Genomic DNA, 25,937 nt, shown 5'->3' on the forward strand with positions numbered 1-25,937 from the left:
ACGGTCATGGACACGTCAACGTCATATTCTCGTTGACCGTGACATATGAAGCTGCCACGTGTAACATTGTCGTCACCCGTCATCGTCAACTGCCAATGCTGAAGCTTGGGTCGACGACGATGACATGTGATGATGAAGTCGGCGTCATGGACAGATGACAAAGTCAATAGCATCATTTGTGGTTAGGCATTGGCATCATCTGTATGTGGAATCCACGTCATAGTCATGTTGACCGTAATTTGATGCTGCGACTTACAAGGTCAGCGTCAACTGCACTTGTCGAAGCTTTGGTCGACGACGATGACATGTGATGACGAAGTTGGCGTCAATGGACAGATGACAAAGTCGATAGCATCGTTGTCGTTTGGCATTTGCATTATCTGTCTGTGGAGTCCGCGTCATAGGCTCGTTGACTTTAATATGATGCTGTCATTTATAACATTATTGTCACCCGTCACCGTCAACCGCATTTGCTGAAGCTTGGGACGACAACGATGACATATGATGACGAAGTTGACGACATTGTTGTCAACAGGCATTGATATTGTCTTTCTGTCCCTAAAATTCCTCGTCGCTCTCATCAACATCTACATCAACGTCGAAGTCATCAATGATGGTCGTTTCCGTAGAATATTGATCCACCATTCCAAGTTCTGCAGGAGGCTCTCGTCGTAGAACATCTTACTTTCCTCTTGTCGGAGCAGCCATCACCTTTCGCTTGATGCGGGCATAGCCAGTTCTATTTTCTGATGGTGAGCAGGCCAAGCAAGACAGTTGGGCCCATTTATCTAGTTTTATTTTCCTTTTTTGAACATTTTTTGTCCCTTTTTAAAAAACGTTTTGTGAAAGGAGCGGAATTATAGAGCCCTCCCGCGACACCCACAAGGAGAAATGGTTTTTGGAGAAGAAAATTCTGTTTCTATAAGCGGTTTGGGATTTCTGTCGCCTGAAGTCACCGCTGCTTGTAGGGTTTGACGGTCCCGGTCTAGTCCAAGTTTTTAGTAAAGACCTAAACTCCGGTCCGTTTTTGTTCAGTACCGGTCTGGTCTGGACTGGTCCCACCTAGTCAGGTTGACTAATCAATGTAAAAGTCAAAGTAGAAAATGTATGGTCATAGTAATGTTAAATATCCTCTACATTAAGTGGGTGCCCGCAGATGGTCAAATATATAGCATCTACGCTAAGCACAATAGAAACCTCTTCGTCAAGTTGGATTTGATACTTTTAGCATTTTACAAAAAATATTTAATAACTTAATTCCGGTTCCAGTCCGGTTTGCCCCTTGAACCTTAACCTGTCTAACCAACAGTCCACGCTCAAATGGAGGACCTACGGCCCTGGTTCGGTCAGGTCAAACCGGTCCTCAGTCCTAAATGTCCAACCCTAGCAAGCTCGCATGTGGTGAGCGCGTGATTGTATTTGTCATCGCCCGCACGAGCTTGCGTGCAGCTTGTATGGCGCATTGCATTGTTGTGATCATCTCCCTAGTCAAGTCAGTGTCCTAATCTTTACCATCACTGCCACCACAGCGATGGTAAAGATTATACAGTGCATCCTGCCATCCTGCATCAATTTCTCTCTTCATTGTTAGCCGCTTGATATTCATCTCCAAATTATCATGATGTTGTGAATAATAACATGGCATTTTTTAAAAAAATAGGCCAATGAAATACACGTTACAAACTCCTCATCATCATCATCGTGAGTCCCCATCATCATCATCGTCATAGTCAACGATCCATTGCAAGGATGTGGATGAGAGGATTTTTTCATCTCATGAAAAAAAATCGTTTTGTCAGTGTCCCTGCACGAAAACCGGGATGAAAATATGTCTCGAGATGAATGGACGGGTTGGTTTTCCTATCGTCGGACAAAAAGACCGTCCCGTCCAGAGGTCTTGGACAATGGACGATAAGGGATGGACGAAAATCAGCCAGATTCGCTTCCGACAGTTGAGATCTTGCCACGTGGCATTGAGAGAGGAGAGAGAGAGAGAAAGAGACAGAGAGGGAGCAGGTGAGAGGAGAGAGTTCAAGATCGAGAGAGGGAGAGAGCGAGAAGGTGAGAGAGGTAGAGAGAGGGGGAGGGAGAGAGGGAGAGAGTAAGAGAGGGAGAGAGTGAACGTGAGAACGGGAGAGAGGGAGAGCGTGATCGAGAGAGAATGAAGGTGGGAGAATGGGAGAGAGGATGAGAGTGGGGGAGGAAGAGAGGGAGAGCGTGAGAGAGGGTGAGAGAGAGAGGATGAGAGAGAGAGAGAGTGAGAGAACGAGAGGGAGAGAGGAGAGTGAGAGCAGAGAGAGGGTGAGAGTGAAAGAATGAGAGGGAGAGAGGAGAGTGAGAACAGGGAGAGAGGGAGAGAGGAGAGTGAGAGCGGGAGAGAGGATGAGAGAGAGGGAGAAAACAAGGGGGAGAGATTGAAGGAGGGAGACAGGGAAGTAAGAAGGAGCCAGCGACGGTGCACAGGAGGGGGAGGGGCAGAGAGCCAGAGTAATGCCCTAAATTTAAAAAAAAAAAAAAATTTTTTGTTCGGGACGAGGAACGGGATGATTTTTTCTCAGGATGGGACGAACCTGGCAGACTCGGGACGTGGACGAACTATTTCAGCCGTGGACGAATTCCTGGACAGGGAGGTTCGGACGATTCTGAAATATACGGACGCCGGGCAGGACAATATTCGTCCCATCCTGTCCATCGTCCACGTCCCAGACGATCCAGAACTTAGTCTAGGAAGCCATCTACGTCGTCCGTTGACATCATACAGTGCGTTGACCGTCATCGTCAATGAACGGATGACATTTACAGACGCCTAGGTTTCTCCTATAAATATAGTGCTGGATCGTATCGGACATGGATGATGGACGGGACAGGACAAATTTCATCCTGTTCATCCGACAGTACAAAACCGTCCCGTCTAGTCCTCCCATGACTAATTTTCGTCCCATCTGGTGAAAAAACTGTCCCGTCCCTCGTCTCAGAGGAAAAAAAACCCGTTTTAATTTTTCATATAATTAAATATATGTTAGCAGTTTCTACATAGCGTTTGTTTATATTTTTTGTCTGTTGAGTCGTTTAGGGCACAATTGGTACATTAGTACCAAATACCAATAGAATGTAGCTTAGTAGCCGCTCTGCCCCTATATACCATATACCAAATACCAATTTTTTGTATCATTCTCTCACTCTATATCTCTCTGAACCTTACAATGGCTGCTTATTTGATTCTCGAATGTTTCTCAATATATCATCCTCTCATTATCTCACTCTTTGTTTGTTTTAATCTCTCAATTCTCGTTATCTCATTTTGAATGTTCAGTCACCAGTCACTAGCTCATTTTATTTATAATAATCTAAATGGGATAACAAGGTGAGAGGATTGCCTACATTACCTCATTTTTTCGTCCACTATTCGTCCGTCCATTGTCCGAGACATCCAGACGGACGGGTTTTTCGTCCCACGGACAAACGCCGTCCCGTCCTGATCGTCTCCGTGACGAATTTTCATCCCGTTCTTCGTCCACACCCTTGAACGGGACGGGTTTTTCGTCCCGGGACGAAAAAACCGTCCCGACCGTTTCTCTGCACTATACCTATAAATAAAGCGGATCTTCAAACAGAGATGTTGTTCTTGGAGTTTGCGTTTCCGGTTGAAGCGGGAAGCGGTGAGAGAATCGAAGAAGAGGAGGAATTTTGGGCGCTGATGGATTACGGTGGAGGTAGTTGGATGATGGTTCCTAATGAGAGTCCTGGGGCGCAAGATATACGTTCAATTCATGCGCAAGGCCAACAAGTACAGTTTCAAGACCCTCAGCAGCAGCAGTACCCTCGCCAACATCAATCTTTGGCCTCGGATTTCCATCTTCTCCACGTAGTTTTCAATTCAACTGTTCCAGAACTTTTTTTTGCTATTTGATGGTGAAATTTGCGTTGCACAAAATTTAAATCTTTAAATATATGGTCGAAAGAATGGAATACGCCATCCGATCACATTTTTCCTATGAATTATGGTCTTTTACCGATTTATCTTTAGAGGATTGGCGCGTCTGCACCTTTTTTTCTGATGAGGCGAATTATTGGTACATTTGAATTTGGAAATTTCGGTCTTTTTCATATTCGTCAGTGTTCCCTTCCCCCGGAATTCAATATATTACGTTGTGCTCCTCTACGTATAATTGATGGCCGTCCGACTAAACTGCTGCGGGATCGTATGAAATTTTGGAAGAATAGGCAGCGGCAATAAGATATGGTTACTATGATCAGATCTTCAATTTTTCTATAATGTATAATAGTGTTACACGCGCTCAAATTCTTGAAATACTCGCGATCGTTAGGAATCTATTTTGTTAGTTTTTCGATGTAATGCATGACATCCTCAAATGATCAGTTCACCGGTTTTCTTGATAGAGAATTATGACGCGCATGAGTTTTCTTCTTGGGCTGTCACGTCATGTGCTTTGAAAAGTCTTTGCCAGAACTAGAATTTCGTTTGAAATTTCTCGGGAAAGTAATATTGGGGATATCTTAAATAAGTCACTTGATCCCTTTCTTTGAGACGGAAGTGCAAAACGCATCTAATAAAGGACGCGAAATATTTTCTTCTAGGACCATTATCTTGTATAATTTGAAACGTCTTTGTCTAAAAAAGTTTTTCATTTGATATTAATCTGTAAATTATTGTTGTTTCAAAAGTTTTGAAGCTCCATCAATCTGTCGTTCAGATTGTGGAAAGCTTAGCAAGCGCAATAGAAGGTGGGTCAAGAGATCAACAAGTGGATGCGCTGGTTTGTATCCTACTGTCTACATACAAAATAATTGCCTCTTGCTCTTAAAGTGATGCTTTTACTATTTCATGGTTTCTTTTCCGAGTTAGTAGCGATCTTCAAATCTCATTATTTTAGTTTAATGACGCCTTTTTCCGAGTTATCTTAGTTTCTTTAAAAAAATTTCATTATCTCAGATTCCCGCAAGATTCCTTGAGTATTGTTGCTTTAATGGTGTGACCTTAATCCAATTAAGGTTATGGCTTTTGTTCATGAATATATGTGAACTTATTTTGGTTCCAAATGTTGTTTGATGCCTTTTGATATGGAAAATTTTATCCAAGTTTTCATTATATTTTTCCTCTCACTATCGTAGATAATTTGCATAAATCTTGTGCTAAGATCCGATGTTCAAACTAGTGATTCCGTTAAATTGCCTAGAGTAACATACAAGAGAAAGAATAACGATAACAGCACCCTGCCTTGATGTTCAATAGGTCTTCCAGATTTATGTCGTTCGATGTTTTGTGGCATATTACCATCTTCTTTTCGTTTGCTCTTTTACTATTTTTTTAATTATATTTCTAATATTTTTTCTTTGTTTGATCATGATCAGTGATCTATAGTTTTTTACTACTTGTAGGTGAATGAATTAACCAACCGCTTTAGTAACTGTCAGCAGCTTCTGAACTCCATTTCAGGAAGCATGAATACGATCCCAGTGGTTGGTATCTCTTTTTTTAATCAGCTATGCTAAAAATATTTTTTATATTTTTTACTTGCTTTTTAAAAAAAAATTATGCTTTGGACAATATGTATTGATCAATATTCTTCTGATGCTATTGGGAAATTAATGACGTAAAAAGAGAAACGTTTAAGTATGTAAAGAGAACTCTTTGAAACAGTAAGAGCTAATGGTTGGGCCTAAAATTGGTTTGACTTCATTTCCACACTCCCTCTTTTTTTCTCTGATATCACACAATTATTTACTGTATTTTTGTCAAAACCCGATGAGAAGATCATTTTTTCTCATTTCTTAGATTCTAAAAGCCAGAATTTGAACATAATTTCATCAAAATAGGTACTTAATAAGAAGCAAAATCCTCGTTTATTCTTTTTAATGCGTGGATGCTATCTTATTATGGATAATCTTATTCCAGACAGTTGAAGGCCAGAAAAGGAGATTGGAGGAAGCAGAACAGCAGCTAAACCAGAGAAAGTCTGTGTTCAGTTGGTTGCAAACGATATTGCATTCTTGGATTGTTCCGACTTAATCTCTCTTCTTTGGCTTTCTTTCCAGGGCGCTGTTGAACAAGTACAGGAGTTGTGTGGAAGAACTTGTTCGGCCCGATCGACAGAAATAACGGAATCTCACTTATCCAGTTCGGCCGACATAGTGTATGTCTCTCTCCCTCCAAATTTATTTAGTTTTTTTCTTATTTTGTAGATCCCCTGTAGGTAGTAATAGATGATGATAAGTCTTGGTACTTGATCAGTCAATAACAGTTTTTCCATTGAAAGTGTCTTGTGGGTAGACCCTTCAAAAATCCCAAATCTCTCTCTTGCTTCCGAAGATGAGATAAGATGAGACATTGGGTTTTGCCATTGGCAAAAGGGTTGATCACTGATGAAAGAAAATTTTATGTCTTGAATTTTTCTATCTCTCTCTAGCTGTGCTCATCTTTCTCTCTCTGTACCTTTCTCTTCCTCTTCATATGTCCCTTGCTCTCTCGAAATCTCTCTTCTTTCTCTCTCCTCCTGTATTTCTCTCTCCCGCATGCTCCTATGTCTCTCTTTCTCCTTTCTTTCTTTTTATTTCCCTGTTCCCTCTCTCTACTTCATCTCTCTCTCTATAGTTCTACTTTATCACCCTTTCTTGCGCTCCACTACATAAGATGAAACATTGGATTTTGTGCCTCAAAGGCTATCTTTTCCTTCCTCTTTTTACATTTCTCTCTCTACTTCTCTCTCCTCGCATTTTATTATTTTCCTCAGTATTTCTCTCTCTTTATCTAACACTGAAGATTCCAAATCTATCCAGTAAGGCAGTTCAAGTAGGTCAGACTCTGATAACGGTTGAAGGTATGCTATTTGATCAGAAATGGATTAATACACTGTCTAAGGTCCTGAAAAAGAACTATTTACTCGCCACTATATGTTTCAATGGGCCAGTTATATTGAGATGCCATTATCTGCATGGAAATTGGTAGATTACTTTATGAAGAAATATCCTAATGTTAATGATCAGGAATGAATCTCTCCTACCTGAGTTACTCTTAGAATCAATTTTTCGGGGAGTTGGAGATTTATTGAATATCAACCCTCTTGAAATGTTTTATGGGAAGCACCTCATCAGTGACATTCTAAAACAGAAGACGAGGCAAATATTTATGAATTAGTTGCTATTTCTCTCTGACTCTTCCCCTGACCACTGTCTCAAATATCTCTCTCTCTCTCTCTCTCTACTTTCTCATACCACATTCAATCTCTCTCATAATCTTCTCGCATACGCGTATCTCTTATGTATGTGTCTCTCTCGTACTATCTATTTCTCTTTGGCTCTCTTTTCCCTGACCACTTTCTCAAAGTGACTCTTTGATTCTCTCTCTCTCTCTACTTTCTCATGCCACATTTAATCTCTCTCATAATTTTCTCACACACTCATCTCTTTAATATGTGTCCCCTACTCTCCCAATTGTAAGCTTAAAAAATTATCCATGCACGTAACGATACAATATATTATCTATGACACCCTAACCAGGTGATAACACATTAGTTAGTAGGTTAATATCATGACTTTTACGTTTACTTCCACTGAAATAATTATGTATGTTTTATCAAGCTTAAAACAGTGATATCTTTTTTTACAAAGGTATTCCATTTTTGTTGATTTTATTCTTTTGAGTAATTTTTAAAACATTGTTTTGCATTACCTGGGAGAGAATAACTTTAATCCAATATGTAAATTAAGATTTTTGTGAGATGGAATTTATTTTTCTAAAAGTATTCAAGGGCTTTATTATTTTTCAGGTTTTGCATAATTTCATGGCATCCGGGCAATCTAGTACATGGATCAATGAGGAAAGAGAAAAGCCAACGGTTGATTTAGACATGGTTGTTCTATTCTGTTCGTTTTAAACCAACAAAAAATCCGCGCAAAAGAACTGCACATGGCCTTGTTCTTTTTTCTGTTTTTTTTTCAAAAACGAACAAAAATTCGCACAAATTCACACATGCACACAAAACTAGAACAAAATTCGCACAAAGTGAACAAAAGAAACGCGCAGGGGTCTTTGCGATGTTCTGTTCGAATTTGTTTTTGTTTTGTTCGGAAAATCGAACAGAACGAAAAATTCGCACAAATTCACACAAAAATAACAGAACGACCATGTCTAACTATAATCTAATTTCATTTTTGTGATGTGTGATGGTTCATAAGAAGTTTCCGCCTGAATTTTTAAAGTTAGATTTGTCTTTCTACAATTATCAATAAATATGACACTATTTATGTTAAAATCATGATGGAGTTGATTATACTTCAATAAGCCCAGAGTAAGAAAGTGATTTTGAGGTCTATTAAGTTTCATTCATGTCCATTTTTTATCATAATTAAAAGGTGAAAGAGAAGTGGACGGACTCTCCTGTCATCGCTAATCGCCTTGATCTTGGCAGAATGTAATGATCTGAATTACTTTTGAACTACCTTTTTTCAGTCTCTTGATTTATACAATAACAAAATTTCATTTTTTTAAGAACTAAATATACTACAGTAACATCAAACCAGTGAAAAATAATTCAAAATGATTATAAGATTATGTTAATATTAATCTGATTTAACCTAATTTATCATAGTTTTGGAGTTTTAGTGAAATTTCAAAATATATATATAACTATTTCAAATTAAAATTCATTTAACCTAATTTATAATTGTTTAAAATCACACAGAATAATTAATGTAGTGACAAGTAAGGTCGTACCCGCATGAAGGGCCCCACTTAGAGATGGGATCTAATATTTCACTTGGAAGAGAGATAGTATGATAATATGGATAATAAGTGGTGTTAATATGTAAAGGATAGGCAGGATAGTGATAGGGAAGGTAATGGTGTTAAGAGAATAATTATCTTTAATTGTATAGAAGAGAGAGTAATAGGACTAATATTCTTAAGATAGGAATTTTTTAATTATTTTTAAGATAAAATATATGATAGGTGTCAAGGGGATATCTAGTTTTAGTATGATAAGATGGATAGGGATTTGGACAGATAGTGGAAAAGTGTTTTTAATTTTTTATAATATACTGGAGGCATCAAATTGAGAGAAAATAATAGATGATAAGGGTAAAATGGGAAATCAATACTTAGTCATCTGTGTTAATAGAAAGTGAGGAAGGTGCATTAGTTAAGTGACTAAGTGAGTGTAGATGTATTTATTACCTCAAGTACTTGTTCATGGTGTTATGAACTCATTCATACAATAAGATAGAACAATCATAATTTTATGCTAATGGAAGGTGTTCTATGCAATGCCTCAATGAGGCTATCCTCACAGTTTTTATTCAAAAAACATTTCATCGCTATAATTACTTGATCTAAATCGAAAACATTTCGTAGATGAAATTAAAAACTTAACAATCATCCATAGTGAAATTTAGTACCATGATCATACTTATTCAAATAATTTTAGCAAAATGGGCATTGATTGGTCCGAGTTTTAAGCAATGACCTAAACCTTACATAAACTTTGGTCTGGTTCTAGTCTGTTCTTGTTTGGTCCCGGTCTGGTTCGGATTGGTCACAGGCTGGTCAGGTTGACTAGTCAATGCCAAAGTCAAAGTAGAAATTTTATGTTGATGGTTATATTAAATATCTACATAATGAGAACTAGAACTGTTGGTAACGAATTCCCCTTCACCTCCCTTCCCTTCTTTCCCCCCTCTCTAGGTTTCTCTCCTTCCACACCTCCTTTTCTTCACGGATAACTATCGAGGTGACTAGATAAGGAAGAAATATTCAATAGAGAAAGAGGTTTTGATGGGTTCTTGCATCCCCCCTTTAAAGAATTCCTCCACATTAAGTGGGTGCCCACTGCTGGTCAAATAGTGGTGGATTTAGCATTTTTAGAGTTTTACAAAAAAAACATTTAAGTAAATATATAATAGTTTACTTCTAATTCCAGTCCAGATTGACACTTGGACCTAAACGTATCTGACCAACCACTCCACCCTCACATGGAGGACCTACAATCCCGGTTTGGTCAAGTCAAACGGGTCCTTAATCCTAAATTCCCAACTATATGTTTGTATGCTTGTCTAATTCATGTCCATTGCACTAGTAAAAATATTGGTCTTATTGAAGCTCCCTTACCATCTTGAACTTTTCATGCTACTTTGGAGCTGTTGAAACTTCATAATGCTTCTTTACACCTTAGAAAGGATCTTTTGCCATGTCTGTTCTTTGAAACAAAAGATAACTCATGAAATAAAAAATAACCATTTAAAATTTTTAGGAAGAAACTTTGTGCAATATTGATGGTTCCATCTTCATATACACTCTTCATAACTGTAAGATCAGATCTATGCGTTCCCTTTGTCGGAATCTGTCATCAAACTGATAGGAATGACTAGCACAGGTGGATATGAACATCTTTAGTCGCGTCCATTTTATCTCTTTGACCAAGACAATTGATCATATGTCATCTAGAAGGGCTTCGTTTATGACATATGATGTTGTCCCTCTTGGCAAATATGTTCAAACTGCCGATGGATCACTACTTCCAATAGTTGGTATCGGCAATATGAGCATCAAACCAATAGGAGAACTAAGTAAAGTATTACACGTTCCTAAATAATTTATAAACTTAGTCTCAGTAAAACAATTGACAAAACATAAGGAATATAATGTCCTATTTGATAATCTTGACGCTTACCTGTGTCACAAGGGACTCGGTTGGAGGATTGGACTAGCTAAGGTTTATCAGGGCCTGTACTACCTACCTGTGCAAAACAAGAAGTACTAAAGGAGGGAGAATCCAAGGCAATAGTGGTGATGAAGTCATCCCAAGAATCGATTGTTGAGATACACCAAAAAATGGGACATCCCTCTTACTATCTCCTAAAACATATGTATCCCCACTTGTTCAAAGATATTTGAGTGGAAAATTTGACTTGTGAATCTTGTCAATTATGGAAATTTAAGGGAGCCACCTATCCAGCCAGTGACACCCGGATGACTAAACCTTTCCAAATGATACATTGCGACGTATGGGGACCTTCTCCTCAAACTGACATACAAGGACATCGATACTTCCTAGTGTGCATTGATGACTATAGCAGATATAGCTGGATTTTCTTACAAAGAACTAAGAGTGAAGTCACTAAGAACATCAAAGGGTTATGTAACCTAATTAAGAGACAGTTTGGAGATCAGGTTCAAGGTTTGAGGACAGACAATGCGAAGGATTTTCTAAATGATGAGTTGATGGAATTTTTTAGAACTGAAGGGATAAGACATGAAACTCATGTCCTTCCACTCCACAACAAAATGCGGTGGCTGAGAGAAAGATAGGTGATATCGTAGGTAAGGGAAGAACCTTACTCATTCATGGAAATGTACCTGTAAATTTATGGGGATTTGCAGTAATGACAGCCGTACACTTGATAAATAGGCTACCATCAAGAATTCCGGATTTCCAGAGTCCCTTGGAAATACTAGAAACCTATTATCCAAACGTTCAACTAAAAACTGGACTGCCAGTTAGAGTATTTGGCTGTGTTGGTTATGTATGCAATCATGCTTCTAAGCAAAACAAATGGTCTGCAAAGGGATTAAAGTGTGTTTTTGTAGGGTATTTGATTACTCAAAAAGGTTACAAACTATATCATCCTATCACTTGAAAATACATTGTATCAAAGGATGTGGTCTTTGACGAAAAGGTTTTTTATTACAAGCCAAGTGGTACAAAAAAAAAGGGACGTATCCCATTTACTTACCATAACCGATGGAAGTATGGAGAACAATCCTGTGACAGATGAGGAGCCTGTGACTGGAAAGAAATAACACTGAATGGAAATAGAATATGAACATCCAGATGAAAAAGTAGAAAATGGAGAGAAGAAAGAATCAAATACGATTCTTCCCTACCAAAATACTACCAGCGAAAGAAAAAGGAGAAAGTAACAGAATCCATGGAATTGGCTGAAGGGGGAGAAACATTTAAAGAAAATGAAGATTGGACTAGCCAAAAAAAAGAAGATGCAAGTTGGCCAATTGCCCTAAGGAAAGGAACTAGAACATGTGTTAAAGGAATCTTACGCCACTCAATAACTAACTACTTAAACTATCAAAAGGTATCACCTGCATACAAAGCATTTCTCACAACTATTCAAGATATTCCTATACGAAGAAATCCTCAGGAAGCTATGGCAAATAGTATGTGGAAAGAAGCAATGGATGAAGAAATGAAAGCGCTACATCAGAATAACACTTGGAAAACAGTCGATCGACCTAAAGGGAAGAAATCCGTTGGATGCAGATGGGTATATACTCTCGAGTATAAATCAGATGGTACTCTAGATAAATACAAAGCACAACTTGTAGCTAGGGGATATACCCAAACATATGTAATTTATTACCAAGAAACATTTGCTCCAATGGCCAAAATCAATACGACATTAAAAATGCCTTTTTACATGGAGATTTAAAAGAAGAAATCTACATGGAGATCCCACCACGATATGCAGATGAAACGACTCAAGGAAAGGTATGTAAACTGAAGAAAGCACTGTATGGTCTGAAACAGTCACCTAGAGCATGGTTTGGGAGATTTACCCAAGCCCATGCAAATTCTTGGATACAGTCAAAGTAATGAAGAACATACAATGTTGTTTAAACATCAGGATCAGGATCTAATAACAATCTTATTAGTATATGTAGATGATATTATAATCACAGGAAATAACCTAATGGAAATCAAAGTTCTTAAGGACCACTTAGATAAAAACTTTGAAGTAAAACAGTTAGGACCTCTAAAGTATTTTTTAGGAATAGAATTTGCACGATCCAGTAAAGGAATATTGACACTCAAAAAAAGTACATACTTGATTTACTTAATGAAACCAAACATATGAATTGTCATGTGAGTGAATCCCCAATCGAAGTTAATCATAGATTAACTATAAATGAGGATGAACCTATGGTAGAAATGAGCTCATATCAGAGTATTGTGGGAAAATTATTATATCTTTCCCTTACGCTACCTGACAGATGTTTTACAGTGAATGTGTTAAGTCAGTTTATGCATTCGCCAAGAAATTCTCATTTTCAAGCAGCTAACAGAGTGCTCAGGTACCTTAAGGGAACACCATGGTTGGGAATCGCGTATCACAGGACAGGTTAAGCTTGATCTTATTTTATATACTGACTCTGATTTTTCTGCTTCTCGTCTTGATTTTAGGTCAACAATTGGATACTGTACAATGCTTGGATGGAATCTAGTGACTTGGAGGAGTAAAAAACAAAGTGTGGTCTCAAAGTCAAGTACCGGAAGCAGAATTTTGAGCTATGTCCAAAGGCATTGATGAAGTGATGTGGATTAAGAATTTGCTGGACGATCCGAAGATTACATATCCAAAACCAATTATAATTCGTTGAGACAACAAGTCTGCAATCAGTATTGCACATGACCCAGTCTATCATGATAGGATGAAGCACGTGAACATCGACAGATTCTACATACAAGATCATCTTGAACAAGGGATTTTGAAGACGCAGTACGTCAATTCAGAAGAGCAGTACACAGACATCTTAACCAAGGGGCTACCAATCAAGACCCTCCAATACCTATTGTCCAAGCTTGGAATGACAAGTATACATTCCTGCGCTTGAGGGGGAGTATTGACAAAGAGTACACATGGGCCCCCAAAGACATTACCCGATTTGCGCAAGTGGCATATCAGGTAAGTAACGACCAGTCAAACTAGCCGTTACAAAACTAGCCGTTACAGGTAGGGTTTGACGGTCCCGGTCCGGTCCGGTCCGGTTTTATGGCATGGACCTAAACCGTACCTGAAGTTCGGTCCGGTTCCGGTCTGGTATTGTTCGGTCCCAGTCCAGTCCGGTACCGAGGGTGGCAGAGGAGCAGGCGGGGGGGACAGAGGCGTTGTGCATGCGAAGTAACGTCAATGAGCTTTCGGGCGGGTCATGGAAAGGGAGATGGGGAGGGGAATGGGTAGTATGTGGGATAGGGTCCGGTCCGGTCCGGTTTTTTGGCATGGACCTAAACCTTACCTAAAGTTCGGTCCACTTCCGGTCCGGTCTTTTTTCGGTCCCGGTTTGGTCCAGTCCGACCGGTCCCCCGTCCAAAATGTCAAACCCTAGTTACAGGCTAACTAGCCGTTATGGCCTGTATATATAAAACCCACGTAAAAAAAAAAAAGACCCGTGTATCGATAATTCAAGGTAGTAGTGTTTTTTGCTTCCTTCTATCTCTATCTACTCCATCTTCTTCTTCCTAAACATCAAAATATTCTGCAATGCATAATCAATCCCAATCATCCACCTGTCGTCCATCATCCGTTATCCATAATCCATCCATCATCCGTCATCGATCATCCGTCATCCGTCGTCCTTCCATGAACAAACTAGTACGAGAGCTGAAGAGTATTTAAGAGTGAATCGAAAGCGGTCCAGAGGAAGACGGCGGGCTCCTCCGCCACGTTCCGTCAAGCCTTCTGCGACGAACCCTAGAAGCACCCGATTGTAATCTTGTTCCGCAATCTCGTCTTTAGAAGCCTTGCTTCATCTGATCGAAGGTTTTCGTCCTCGATTTCGTGGCATAATCTGGTTTTAAGGGTATGTGGCTTATAATTGGCGATTCTTTGAACTTTTTCGTATTACGAATCGAGAATAGAGGTTTAATTGCTGGTTTCAGGCTTCTTTACCTTTTCATTGCGAATGGTTGTCTTTCCTTACTCTTGGGCTGGAAAGAACGTAATTTTTGGTTTGAATCCTCGCTATCGTTGATTAATCGTAAATTCTAGTAATCTTACTGCCTTGAAACCTTTGTGTGATGATTAGCGTTAGAACAAAGCACCATGCTTGTGGTTTCTAGTATTCTGTCTTTCGTAAATGATTTATCTCTTGTTCGATTTCACCAAATACTTATTTTTGTTTGATATTTTTTCTCCCTGATTGAATTGCGAAGGCTACTGATTCTAATGGTAATTTGAACCTAATCTTTTGATCATCCAACCATGAGACTTTTTTCGGGCATTAGGATGAGAACAAAGCACCATGCTAATAGGGATTATTATTCAGTCATTCGTGAATAATCATTGTCTATTTGTTAAAAATTTCTCCGTTTTAGCTGTTTTAAACTCCTGACAGAGTTGCAAAAGCTGATGTATATGTTTTCTTTCTTATTCAGAACCATCTGCTTGAGCAAAAGTCTCCAAGTTCTGAACATATCTTCGCATTCGTGGACAGACACTTGAAAAACATCATAAAAAACATCTCCAATACCTTCTTCCCATTTGCATCACACCTTGGAAGGAAAATAATGACTTCCATTTATTCCAGAGTCTCCCGGAAAATTAAATCTCTTTCATCCACAAAACTTATTCCCCGGGCTCTTTCACTTGCTACTCATCCAGAACCATCCCCAGACCCAACTTTCTCCTCACGTTTTAACCTAAATAGCTCTTATCCATTTCAGCAATCAGACAACTCCCATCTCCTTCTTTTTCCTCAGCTTCGCATCTCAACCCTTCCCAATGGAATTCGAGTGGCTACTCAGACATCTCCATCATCTGCCACTCACACGGCTTCTGTTGGTGTCTGGATCGACTCCGGAAGCCGTTATGATGCTCCTCATGCAAGTGGAACTGCACATTTTCTTGAGCACATGATCTTCAAAGGCACCCGTCGGCGAACTGCGAGTTCTTTGGAGGAGGAAATTGAGAACATGGGAGCCCGTTTGAATGCCTACACCTCTCGAGAGCAGACAACGTACTATTCTGATGTCCTATCTGGCGATGTTCCGGTTGCCATTGACATTCTTGCTGATATCTTGCAAAACTCAAGATTCCCTGATCATGCCATTAGGAGGGAGCGCGGTGTCATTCTTCGTGAGATGGAGGAGGTTAGTATTTTATTTCCTATGCAATTCTATGTTTTATGTCATATCTAGTTTACTCTTCATTGTCTCAAGAGAGATTAATCATTGCCATCCCAAAATCATCATCGTAACCATCTTCCTAGTCACACAGAGTCATCATAAATGTCATCGTCATCTTGGTTTGGAGGAATTATGAAGACGATGACACTTTTTGTAGGATTTGACGTTCACTGTGGTGGGCTTGGGAGGTCATCCCTTTGTCATTATCGTCATTGTGTTCATCATCATCAGCCTTGAAGACGATGATGACAGTGGCAACTTTGCCATTGCTGTCATCATCCTGGCAGGACGAGGATGATGATGACTCCCAATGATCCACTTGTAGTCATTGCGGGTGGCAAACACTAATTCAGTATCATCTCTTTTTTTCTTTGTTATCTTGAGATAGAAGAGTCTGTGTGATTTGTCTTCAGGTTTCTGATAGAGACCTCCGGCGAGTCTCAGTTAAAAATGGTACAGGAAGCATAGAGAGCTAGTGAGATGAATATTGGAGAAACCTGTGCCGTCTCTGGGAGGATCTCCTTCCAATTCCATTGTAACAGCCTTTGTCTGCTCTGCTTAGGGAAGGGCTAGGAGTATTTCCACAGTTTCTGCATGAAGTTTAACATCTTCTTACAATAGTCAATGTAGAAAATGGTAGAGAAAATTTGAACTACTGGAGAGAAGAAGAGGGACAAAAAAGAGAGAAAGAAATAACTGACTTATTCGATATGGAGAATAAACCGGTATATATGCAGTAGGCCAGCGAGGTATGATGGGAAATGAAATAATAAAAATAGAGAGTTAATTTATGACAATTAACAGTCTGGAGGAGGGTCCCGCATTTTTGATGCAATCTAATATATTTTTCTCTATTCTTTTTTATTGACAGGTCCAAGGGCAAATAGAAGAAGTGCTATTTGACCATTTGCATATGGCAGCGTTCAAGAATCATCCGTTGGGGAATACAATATTAGGGCCCGAAGAGAATATACGGACAATCTCTAAGGGAGATCTACTTGAATATATTTCCACTCATTATACAGGACCAAGGATGGTATTTCCACGAAAGATGAGAAAATTTGTTTTGTTTTGGTGATAATTTGGTTCTTCTTGCCTACATCAAATCTTTAATGAAACAGGTTATTTCTGCTGCGGGTGCTGTCAAGCATGAGGACATCGTTGAGCAAGTTAGCAAGTTGTTTACTAAGCTCTCTCTGGATTCTACTACTGCTCATCAGCTAGTCAAGAAAGATCCTGCTGTGTTCACTGGTTCTGAGGTTTGCTTGCTGTTCAGCTATTTCTCCTTTTTATAAAAAAATTTTAACCAGTTTTTTCTTTAATTCCGTTCAGACATAAATTTTGTTTTGTAGGAAAATAAAAGAGAACATATATTTGTCAACATAGCCTCCGTTATTGTCCCATTCTTGAATCTGGAAACGAAATTATACTCTATTTTTTTTTTTTGAACAATAACGAAATTATACTCTATATAAATACGCTGGATCTTATTTCCACAATAATTAAAAGATTTAGAGATTTCCCGGATAATAGACTGAAGGAACACACAGATATAAGGTGGCTCTTTAACCCTTTTTCTATCGATTCATTCCGTCTTAAATTTTTTTGAGGAAATAAAATAAACTCATATCCGTCAACATGACCTCAAATATTCGTCATTTTTAACTCTTGAAACGCCAATAAACTTTTTATAAATTTTTAATCGATTTTTGTAGAAAGTTCTGATTTGAACAAGAAATAAAAAACAATTAAAATTCAACAATTAGACTCCGGAAACACAATTTAAAATAGACCGTTGAACCAATTTTTGGATTGATTGACTCATTCATTGATTAGTTCCATAGTTCAAAAAAAAATAAAAATTCATTGATTAGTTCCAGACATAAAGTAAGAAAATAAGTGAGAGCACTTATTCGTCAATAGGACCCCGTGTATTCTCCAATTTTTTTTATCTAGAAACGTAAGTAGGCTCTTTGTCAGGAAATAAACAGTTTTTGAAAAGTCTTGTTTCGAGAAAATATATAAAGATTATCTCCATCAATGTGCCTTTGTTAAGACTCCGAATCTCGATCAAGGAATACTCTAGAAATTCCAACAAGAATACCAGATATCTTCTTGATTTAAACGTTCACACTTGGAGAATACTGATATCGTGTTTAGGAGAAAGAGAGAATCGTTCAGACTTGAACATAAATCCGAGTGGAGAGAGAGAAGATAGAAAACTCTCCTAGATTGGAGAGGAAGCTCCGCCCGCTGGATCGGTCGAGGCAGCCTTGCGAGGAGAATCTCTGTTGTCGCTGGTCGAATGACTTCTTGATACCTCTCCCTGCCTTCTCTTCTTATTTATAGACTGATGGCCTTGATTTGAATCGTTTCGTTCCCGCCTTATTTCAAAGCTCCTCACACGTGCTGTCATCTTGCACGTGCTGAGTCCACGAGTCTTCTTTTCTTCTTTTGGTAAGTTCTCAAGAGGTCCATATCAGCCTTCTAAGTTTTTGGTAATTAGGAAAATCAAATATAAATTATATGCGCAGAGCACCAGTTTCAATTTTTCGACGAAAAATTGTCATCAAATACACGTCGTGTCCCTTTATAATCCATGATTCTGTCTTTAAGAAGAAACGATCAGTAAAAATTAATGAACATGTTCAAATGAAAAAAAAGTCTTCTTTTTTACTAGTCCTTTTGTTATTATTTTTCTTACTTTAGCCACTAATTTTATGACACGCACCAGGTTCGGGTTCAGAATGCCGACATGCCTCTCGTGCACTTTGCGTTGGCTTTTGAGGGTACTTCTTGGATCAATCCCAGCTCTATTCCATTAATGGTAATCCAGAGTTTGCTTGGGTCTTGGAGTAGAGGCGTTGTTGGAAATTGTTCTGGGTATGCTTTTATCGCTGGCTAAGACGATCATACTAATAATGTGCATAATTATGTATTTAATTGAATGTTTATTGCCAGCTGTGAGTTAGCTCGTCGAGTCAGTGAGGGAGACTTGGCGGAGAGTGTAATGTCCTTCAACACTAACTACAGTGACACGGGCTTAATCGGTGTCTGTTTTACTGCCACAGTGAGTCATTTTACTTGTATCTTTTTTTATTTTTTAGCGTGTGTTTTGATGTATTTTCATTTAATATTTCCCGTTTTAAGAGGAAATTTTAACTTCTTCTGCAGCCCGTTAAGCTTCCAGATTTGTCCCTCGTTTTGATGGAAGAGCTGAGGAGACTTGCATGCAGTGTATCTGATGATGAAGTCATACGCGCTCAAAATAAGGTCAACTGCATAATTTTCATTTGATCATTGATGATTTTTTTTCTGAAATAGTTACTAATTCTGGTTAAAGATTTTTTTAGATGCTTTTATCAGAAAACATTTATTAATTTAATTTTCTGCAGTTGAAAGCTGCTCTTTTGTTGCATATTGACGGAGCCAGCTCAGTGGCTGAAAACAACGGCCGCCAGGTAATATTATTTTTTTATTATTTTATTTCCTGCATGGGCATAATGATTTTTTTAATGTGTTGGACTTGCCATGTCCCGTGACTTTCAGCTGCTGTCATATGGAAGGGTGATTCCGTTTCCTGAGCTCTTTGCCCGGATCGAGGCCGTGGACTCGCAAACAATCAAGCAGACGGCGAGAAATTTTCTAATCAACAGGGTAAGTCCATTTTATTTATTTATTAATTAACTATTATTATCATAATTATCATTTTTTCTTGTGGGCAACCCTTGTCTGGCCGTTGATGTTGTCAAAGAATGCTGACCGTCTGATCCTTGTCGAACGGCTGCAGGATCTTGCGATTGCGGCCATTGGGCCGATTGATCAGCTTCCAGATTACAGCTGGTTCAAGTCTCAGATTTGTATGAAGATTGACTAATGGCCCATGGCGTTGACCGGTGAAGGTTGGCTCAAATAGAGAGTTGACTTTGACTTTCAGTGGAATTCTCACGGCCCGAGGCTTCTACTACGACTTTACAAGACACACGGCTCCACTTCTTCCAGATAAGCTTCTGTGCCATCCATCTGAGTATCGTCTTCACAGGTGAATCATCTTCATGATAATCATTATAATTGTTACATTATCATTCTTGGAAGCTGGCGCATCACAGATATTATTTTCAATTTTTATATATCATAGGTTATTTTGTATCATCCGTATAAATGTGTTTTGAGAAATTGGACCAATTTTAGTAAAGATTGGAAGAAATTCGGATAGGTAGAGAGAGAAGAGAAAGATAGAGAGCGAGGAACAGAGGTCCTTTTAGAAGAATTAAAGAGGAAATTGTAAGTGGATAAATTTGGGAGATTTATAATAAAATACTTGTATTTACATATATTTGTTCTTATATATGAATTTTTGGCAGAGCTGAAAAGGATGTTATATGAGAAAGATTATAATGATGGATGTGGGTGGAAATAAAATTCTCACTCACATTCTTGGTCTCAGGATGAAGTAAAGTTTGGGCATCTTCAGTCTCCTTCTTCAGCCAATAATCTTTCATTGGTTAAATATACACAATAAACCTATACTCTAGCATTCCATAAAAACTCAAGTAAACATCATAAGTTCACAATGACTTATAGTAACAACACTCTATAAAATCATGCATGTTCAAACAGGTGATAATTTGACTTAAATGAGTCTTTTAGAAATAAACATTCCAAATCCATTTATGGATTTCATGAATGCATTCTTATTATAAGAATAAAATGCACTATACATTCTCTAATTAGCTTTTATTTAGCAGCTATGTTTAACGCTATTCTAATGACCTGACCATTTGCAAGCAGAATCATCCAACTAGGAGGTAAACATGGCCTGTTCTTTATCATTAGGGTGATACTAGTTTGATAGTACCATTTTGGAGTCAGATAGACTTTCACACAAAGCCTTTTGAAATCTGAGATATCATTAATTTTTTTTTGAAAGAAAAGAGGGAAATCACCCAAATTTGGTGATAAACCCGAATCATTAAATTTTGTATAATTATGTATGCCCCACAACAATTCTCTTGACTATTTTGTACCTCTTCTCCTATTTTATTTTATCTATAATTTCTCGTCTTTTAGGCACCATATGAATTATAATAACCTTAATAACATTCTGATATGATTTATAAATCGCACCAGCTTTCCCCAATTTTTTGTCTTTTTAAGCACCTCTAGAATGTAGGGTTCAATTTTCTTTGGGCATAAGACACTCAACAATATTCAAAGGTTACTGCTACCAGAAGATCATCATGTGTCTGGTCAAAACACAATTAATACATAAATAAGAACACCTCATTTGTAGGAGTTGATTGAGAAGGTATGATGACAGGTCAAATGTCTTCAGGCCCTAAGAGTACATAGGATAAATGAGGGGTTTGTGTTGTATCTTGCTTGTCTCATTCATCTCATTATCTTTTTACACCTCTGGAATTTCAAAGGTGTTTTCGTCAACTCCGACTTCATGTGGGCTTACCTCTTCGAAGCAATTTCATGCCTCATTTTGGGTTCATCATGCTCCTACATCCTTCTATATTTGAAGCAATTTCATCTAGAAAAATATAACTACCATTTTCATATAATGTGATCTTCTATGATTCTTACTCTTCTTGCAAAGCTATTTGAAATATTTTAGAACAAGAAGGGATGTAAGTGATATCATACATATTCTACAATATCAATGATGGTAGCCTCCTTGAGAGTTTCTCAGAGGTGATTCTTTTGGTAAGAGGTTTTAAAAAATTTAGGGATTCTAAGAAATAGGTATGAGACTTTTGAATATCTGTTCGTGGATTATTCCCTAAATTGTTTCGTATGCCATCATTCATTATGTTCTACTTCATTTTCATAATTTCTCTTAAGTGATCTGGAAACTACTTTTTAATTCCTTAACTTATTGATGGCATGAATGCACTCAATTCTTGATAGTAAAAGGTGTTAGATTATGATTCATTCCGCTCATAATGAGATAAATCCCAATGGTTAATAAAAGGTCAAATTATAAATCAACTTTTTTAAGCCCAAATTTTCCTTACCTCTCACGATGTCATTTTTAAAGCTTTTCTGGCGATATATATATATATATCTCACATATTGATATCTATCTTTTAATTTTATAGTTTATGTAAATACAATTCATCAAATTCGTAGGCTTGATCATGATTCGTGAAATTCAGATCTCGTATTCTTAGAATTATCCATGTGAAAGATAATATCTGAATAAAAGGAACGAGCATAATATTGAGCATGTGATAGATTATGTTTAATAATAAAATTCTGGATCCTTAAAACTGATTTTTACACCTACCTATATGAGAGCTATAGATGAGATCCGTTTCAGTGCCATTTCCATATCAATATCAGGTCACATACACAAAACATTTGATTTTCCTTTCTTTGGACAAACAATTATACATTTATGAATCAGCCATGTGTGATGAATATTCTTTCTGAATGTCTGGTTATTATTTATTTGAGAAAAATGATTTATCACATTTAACAACATGTCATCATAATTATGAATGAATTATCCTCTATATGAAATATCCAATTTTTTCCTTGAATACCCATTCAAGACTTCAAGAAGCAAGCACAAGTTTACATTTCAAACTCTAATTAGAATCTCATTTTATGATTACTAAATAAATTATTCTGCAGAACACCAAATGAATTGCATCCTTGGTGTAATGCTATTATGTCTTTCATTTAAAGTATTGATATTTACAAATGATTATACTTTATTATAAAAGTCCTTAGTTGACCCAATGATTAAAATATCATGCCCAACATCCTAAGAAAATAATTGGCTCTCTATTTAAGGGTCATAGGTAAAATTTCCATCTCCATTATTTAAAAATAATTTCACAGGATTTTATTATAGAATATATTAAGTCAACTTTTAAAAGTAGTGTACTTTTAGTATAAGGTATTGGCTTCTGTACCTTGGTTCAAGCATGAAAACATAGTTTCCATGAAGCATAAGCATGCTAATTGATTTGTAATTGATATTAAAAATCAATAAATCAAATTTACCTTTGGGGGAACTTTTTCCACCCTTGACTTGCTCTTGTCGAGATCGTTCTAAAGGCGTTCTCATGCACGGCCTCTAGAAGTATCCACGCAATCACTTGGCACTTGGATCTCCACTTCTTCTTCTTCAACTCTCGTTGAAAATCTTGAGGATCTTCTCACCATGAAGACACTCTCCTTGGTTGAATGTAGAAGACAGTACAATGGAGAAAAGGGGCTCTCAAATCTGTCTGGCTTGGGTGCTTGAAATGAGTGCCCTTCCCTATTTATATTTTACTTAAGTTTTTCTCGAAAACCCATAAAGTAAAATACATTCAGCAATGCCCTTATGATATTATGCGTGTGACTCTCTTAGCCCGTGTAACTTTATTTCCCAATAACTATTATTGGCCAACCTTATTAATTAACTATATTAACATATATATTAATAATCTAGAAAGCTACACCTCATGCTCTAGAAGATACCGAGTAGTGTTTGAACTCTCTCATAGAACCTTTACCGTCATCGATTACCATATATGTATAATCCATCATCCGTGCGAGACTCTCGAATGACTTAAGGTATGGTTGATCGTCAAACCCTAATCCGTCATTTGATTAGTACTGATGCATAATGGGGATCATTGGAGAACACCTTCTCCAATATCCCCACTTCCCTGTCCTGGATTTGCTGCATCATCTTCCTTGAGCCAATCTCCTCTTATACTGAGGGCAGATGATCCCATCTTGACCACAAAATCACCTCCATGAGTTTCTCACAACATCCAAGCTATGACTTGTTTGAATCCCATAATTAGAGGCTCGTAAGTCGTAGTCAAAATGTAGTCATCCATTGACGAGATGTCCTTGGCATCACAAGTTAGTGGATCACTTATAAAACCATGACATGAATGAGGTTTATATATAATACCATTAAGAGATTTTTACGGGTCAATTCAAAGAACTCTTTCTCCAAAGAGCACCCATTATCTGTCCTTAGTGTCACCACACTAATATCCATAATATCACTTACACTTATCCTACAAGTAGGATCAATTAGTGCAATTCTATCTAGATAATTCAATGTCCATCTCGACTATCCATTGATTATGAATATTTAGAATACATGTTTAAATACTAGTGATCTATGATTATGATCTCATCATAATTTACTATGTCATTGCATGTATTCATGGACTTCATAATAAACGTAACACTGGAATAATAGAGAACGTAATAATTTATTCAATGAACTTAAATAAACATGGTGGTGTGATTGGTTTGACGGCCACATAATATCCATCATAAGGTCCATTTAATGAGGGTAACATTATCAAGAATGCATCAAATATTTTCAAAACTGATGCTCGATATCAATAGATCATTTATTACTAGACTAGTGTTACTTCCAGGTGGATTAAAGTGTTCTTTCAAGTCGATAATAACTCCCATTTTCTTATAATTGAGGAAAAACACTCTCTCACTGATATTGAGTCAAAGATACTTCTTATGCTATCTTTTGGACTAGGGTCTACTTACTAAGATTTTTTTGATCTAATTTAATTGATCAAGATGTTAGGGAAGAACAGAGGCATAAATATATGTAAAAATCATACACTTTCACATGTTTATTCACTTTTGATCCCATATAGTAAATTCTGAGATAAAAACATAAATGTCAAAACATCTATTTCCTCAGAAACACTGCCATTTGATGTTATAAATAATATTATTGGGATGTTCGATGTTTGAAATCAATGACTAAAAAGAAATTACCAACACGAACAACTTCAATGAAGAGGTAGGATATTCAGCCTAAGTTAAAAATGCATCAAGAAATTAGAGATGAAAGATTTTTAGATTACCTTGGAGGAGAGGAAGTATAGAATACAAATAGAATGAAGGTTTGGTCAATCTATAATGTAAAATATCATAAGAGTAAATTTTATTCTATCTGAGATATTCTATGCAAAATTAATCTATGTTTTTGACAAATAGTTGATGAAACTTTATCAGGTCTCGAACACTTTTTTCAAGCTAGAATATCTATCTTATGGCTACCAATTCAGATAATTCTGTTTCCACAATAAGGGTAAGAATAACTTTATCTTTTTGCAATCAAGAAAATACAATGGAGGAGAATATTATCTCTACAAAATAAATGTAAAAAATTTGGAAACTTCATGAAATAAAGAAAAAATATATGCACCATCTCTCTTTTCATTCTTATTCTTCTTCCTCTTATTTTTTATTAAACGACACACAAACACGTACTTTTTGACTCTTGAAACATCAATCATCCAATGATTATGTGATGTGGTGACACATTTTTGCACACCACATCATCATTATTGGATTTTTAACCACTTTATGAGGTACATATATATCATGACAATTATTGGTTTATGTCAAAGAAATCTAAAATTTTTATGCATTAAAATAATTATAAATGTGTGTTGTCAACCTTCAAATGATTAAACCTATTTTTACAGTGATAGTCTAATTTTTGTGGATTTAATCATAATTTTCTGATTCAGAATATATTTTTACGAATTTTGCTGACCTTATATATATTTGAGATATGAAGTTTATTATTCAAAAAAAAAATATTTTCTGACTTATTCTTATTATTTTAATGATTTTCTAATTATATTTTTAATGCGTCTGCAACGTGCTGCCATTTGATTTGTTTAACGACGACCAATCACGACTATTCGCAATGAGTTTCTGCCTAACCATTGCAAAAATGCACAATTATGGCATTGTGAATCCCGATGCCATATTGAGCCAATCATTATCTGACAGGATTTAAATCAGAATAAATTTGATGCGATAATCAAGAGAGAAAATAATAAAATTGGAAAAAGAGAAGTCAACAATTGTGACTGTACACGTGGTGCAGACGTACACCCCGCTATTTGATTAAAAGTTTAGCTGACGTGAAAAGCAGAAATGTGTACCACATTGAGTAATGATGATGGAATATTCCCCTTGTCTGACATGAATGAT

General features: G+C 37.2%; 2 protein-coding genes across 3 annotated transcripts; both read left to right on the forward strand.

The window, feature by feature from the left end:
* Positions 1-3,601: 3,601 nt before the first annotated feature.
* LOC144700577 (mediator of RNA polymerase II transcription subunit 9-like) lies at positions 3,602-7,983 on the forward strand. Of its 2 annotated transcripts, XM_078572011.1 has the most exons (6): positions 3,602-3,865; positions 4,716-4,778; positions 5,401-5,481; positions 5,918-5,976; positions 6,058-6,155; positions 7,788-7,983. In XM_078572011.1, the coding sequence occupies exons 1-5, from the start codon at positions 3,617-3,619 to the stop codon at positions 6,119-6,121; spliced, it is 516 nt and encodes a 171-aa protein (XP_078428137.1). In that variant the 5' UTR covers positions 3,602-3,616; the 3' UTR covers positions 6,122-6,155; positions 7,788-7,983. The 2 variants fall into 2 exon arrangements, with proteins under 2 accessions (XP_078428137.1, XP_078428138.1); XM_078572012.1 differs by lacking the exon at positions 4,716-4,778.
* A 6,437-nt stretch (positions 7,984-14,420) lies between these two features.
* On the forward strand, positions 14,421-20,084 carry LOC144700578 (putative mitochondrial-processing peptidase subunit beta, mitochondrial). The gene is made up of 10 exons (XM_078572014.1): positions 14,421-14,608; positions 15,183-15,896; positions 16,804-16,968; positions 17,054-17,191; positions 18,667-18,815; positions 18,894-19,002; positions 19,107-19,205; positions 19,328-19,393; positions 19,482-19,589; positions 19,723-20,084. The coding sequence occupies exons 2-10, from the start codon at positions 15,315-15,317 to the stop codon at positions 19,807-19,809; spliced, it is 1,503 nt and encodes a 500-aa protein (XP_078428140.1). The 5' UTR covers positions 14,421-14,608; positions 15,183-15,314; the 3' UTR covers positions 19,810-20,084.
* The last annotated feature ends 5,853 nt before the right edge of the window (positions 20,085-25,937 follow it).

Source organism: Wolffia australiana, chromosome 3 (genome assembly GCF_029677425.1).
Source record: "Wolffia australiana isolate 7733 chromosome 3, ASM2967742v1".
Classification (NCBI taxonomy): Eukaryota; Viridiplantae; Streptophyta; class Magnoliopsida; order Alismatales; family Araceae; genus Wolffia; species Wolffia australiana.

Excerpts from the sequence above, each read along its gene's own strand:
- LOC144700577 (XM_078572011.1), top strand. The coding sequence starts at position 3,617 with ATGTTGTTCTTGGAGTTTGCGTTTCCGGTTGAAGCGGGAAGCGGTGAG. Across the intron at positions 5,482-5,917 it reads GCATGAATACGATCCCAGTG|ACAGTTGAAGGCCAGAAAAG; the intron begins GTTGGTATCTCT and ends ATCTTATTCCAG. Across the intron at positions 5,977-6,057 it reads CAGCAGCTAAACCAGAGAAA|GGCGCTGTTGAACAAGTACA; the intron begins GTCTGTGTTCAG and ends CTTTCTTTCCAG.
- LOC144700578 (XM_078572014.1), top strand. The coding sequence starts at position 15,315 with ATGACTTCCATTTATTCCAGAGTCTCCCGGAAAATTAAATCTCTTTCA. Across the intron at positions 15,897-16,803 it reads TTCTTCGTGAGATGGAGGAG|GTCCAAGGGCAAATAGAAGA; the intron begins GTTAGTATTTTA and ends TTTTATTGACAG. Across the intron at positions 18,816-18,893 it reads GTTGTTGGAAATTGTTCTGG|CTGTGAGTTAGCTCGTCGAG; the intron begins GTATGCTTTTAT and ends GTTTATTGCCAG.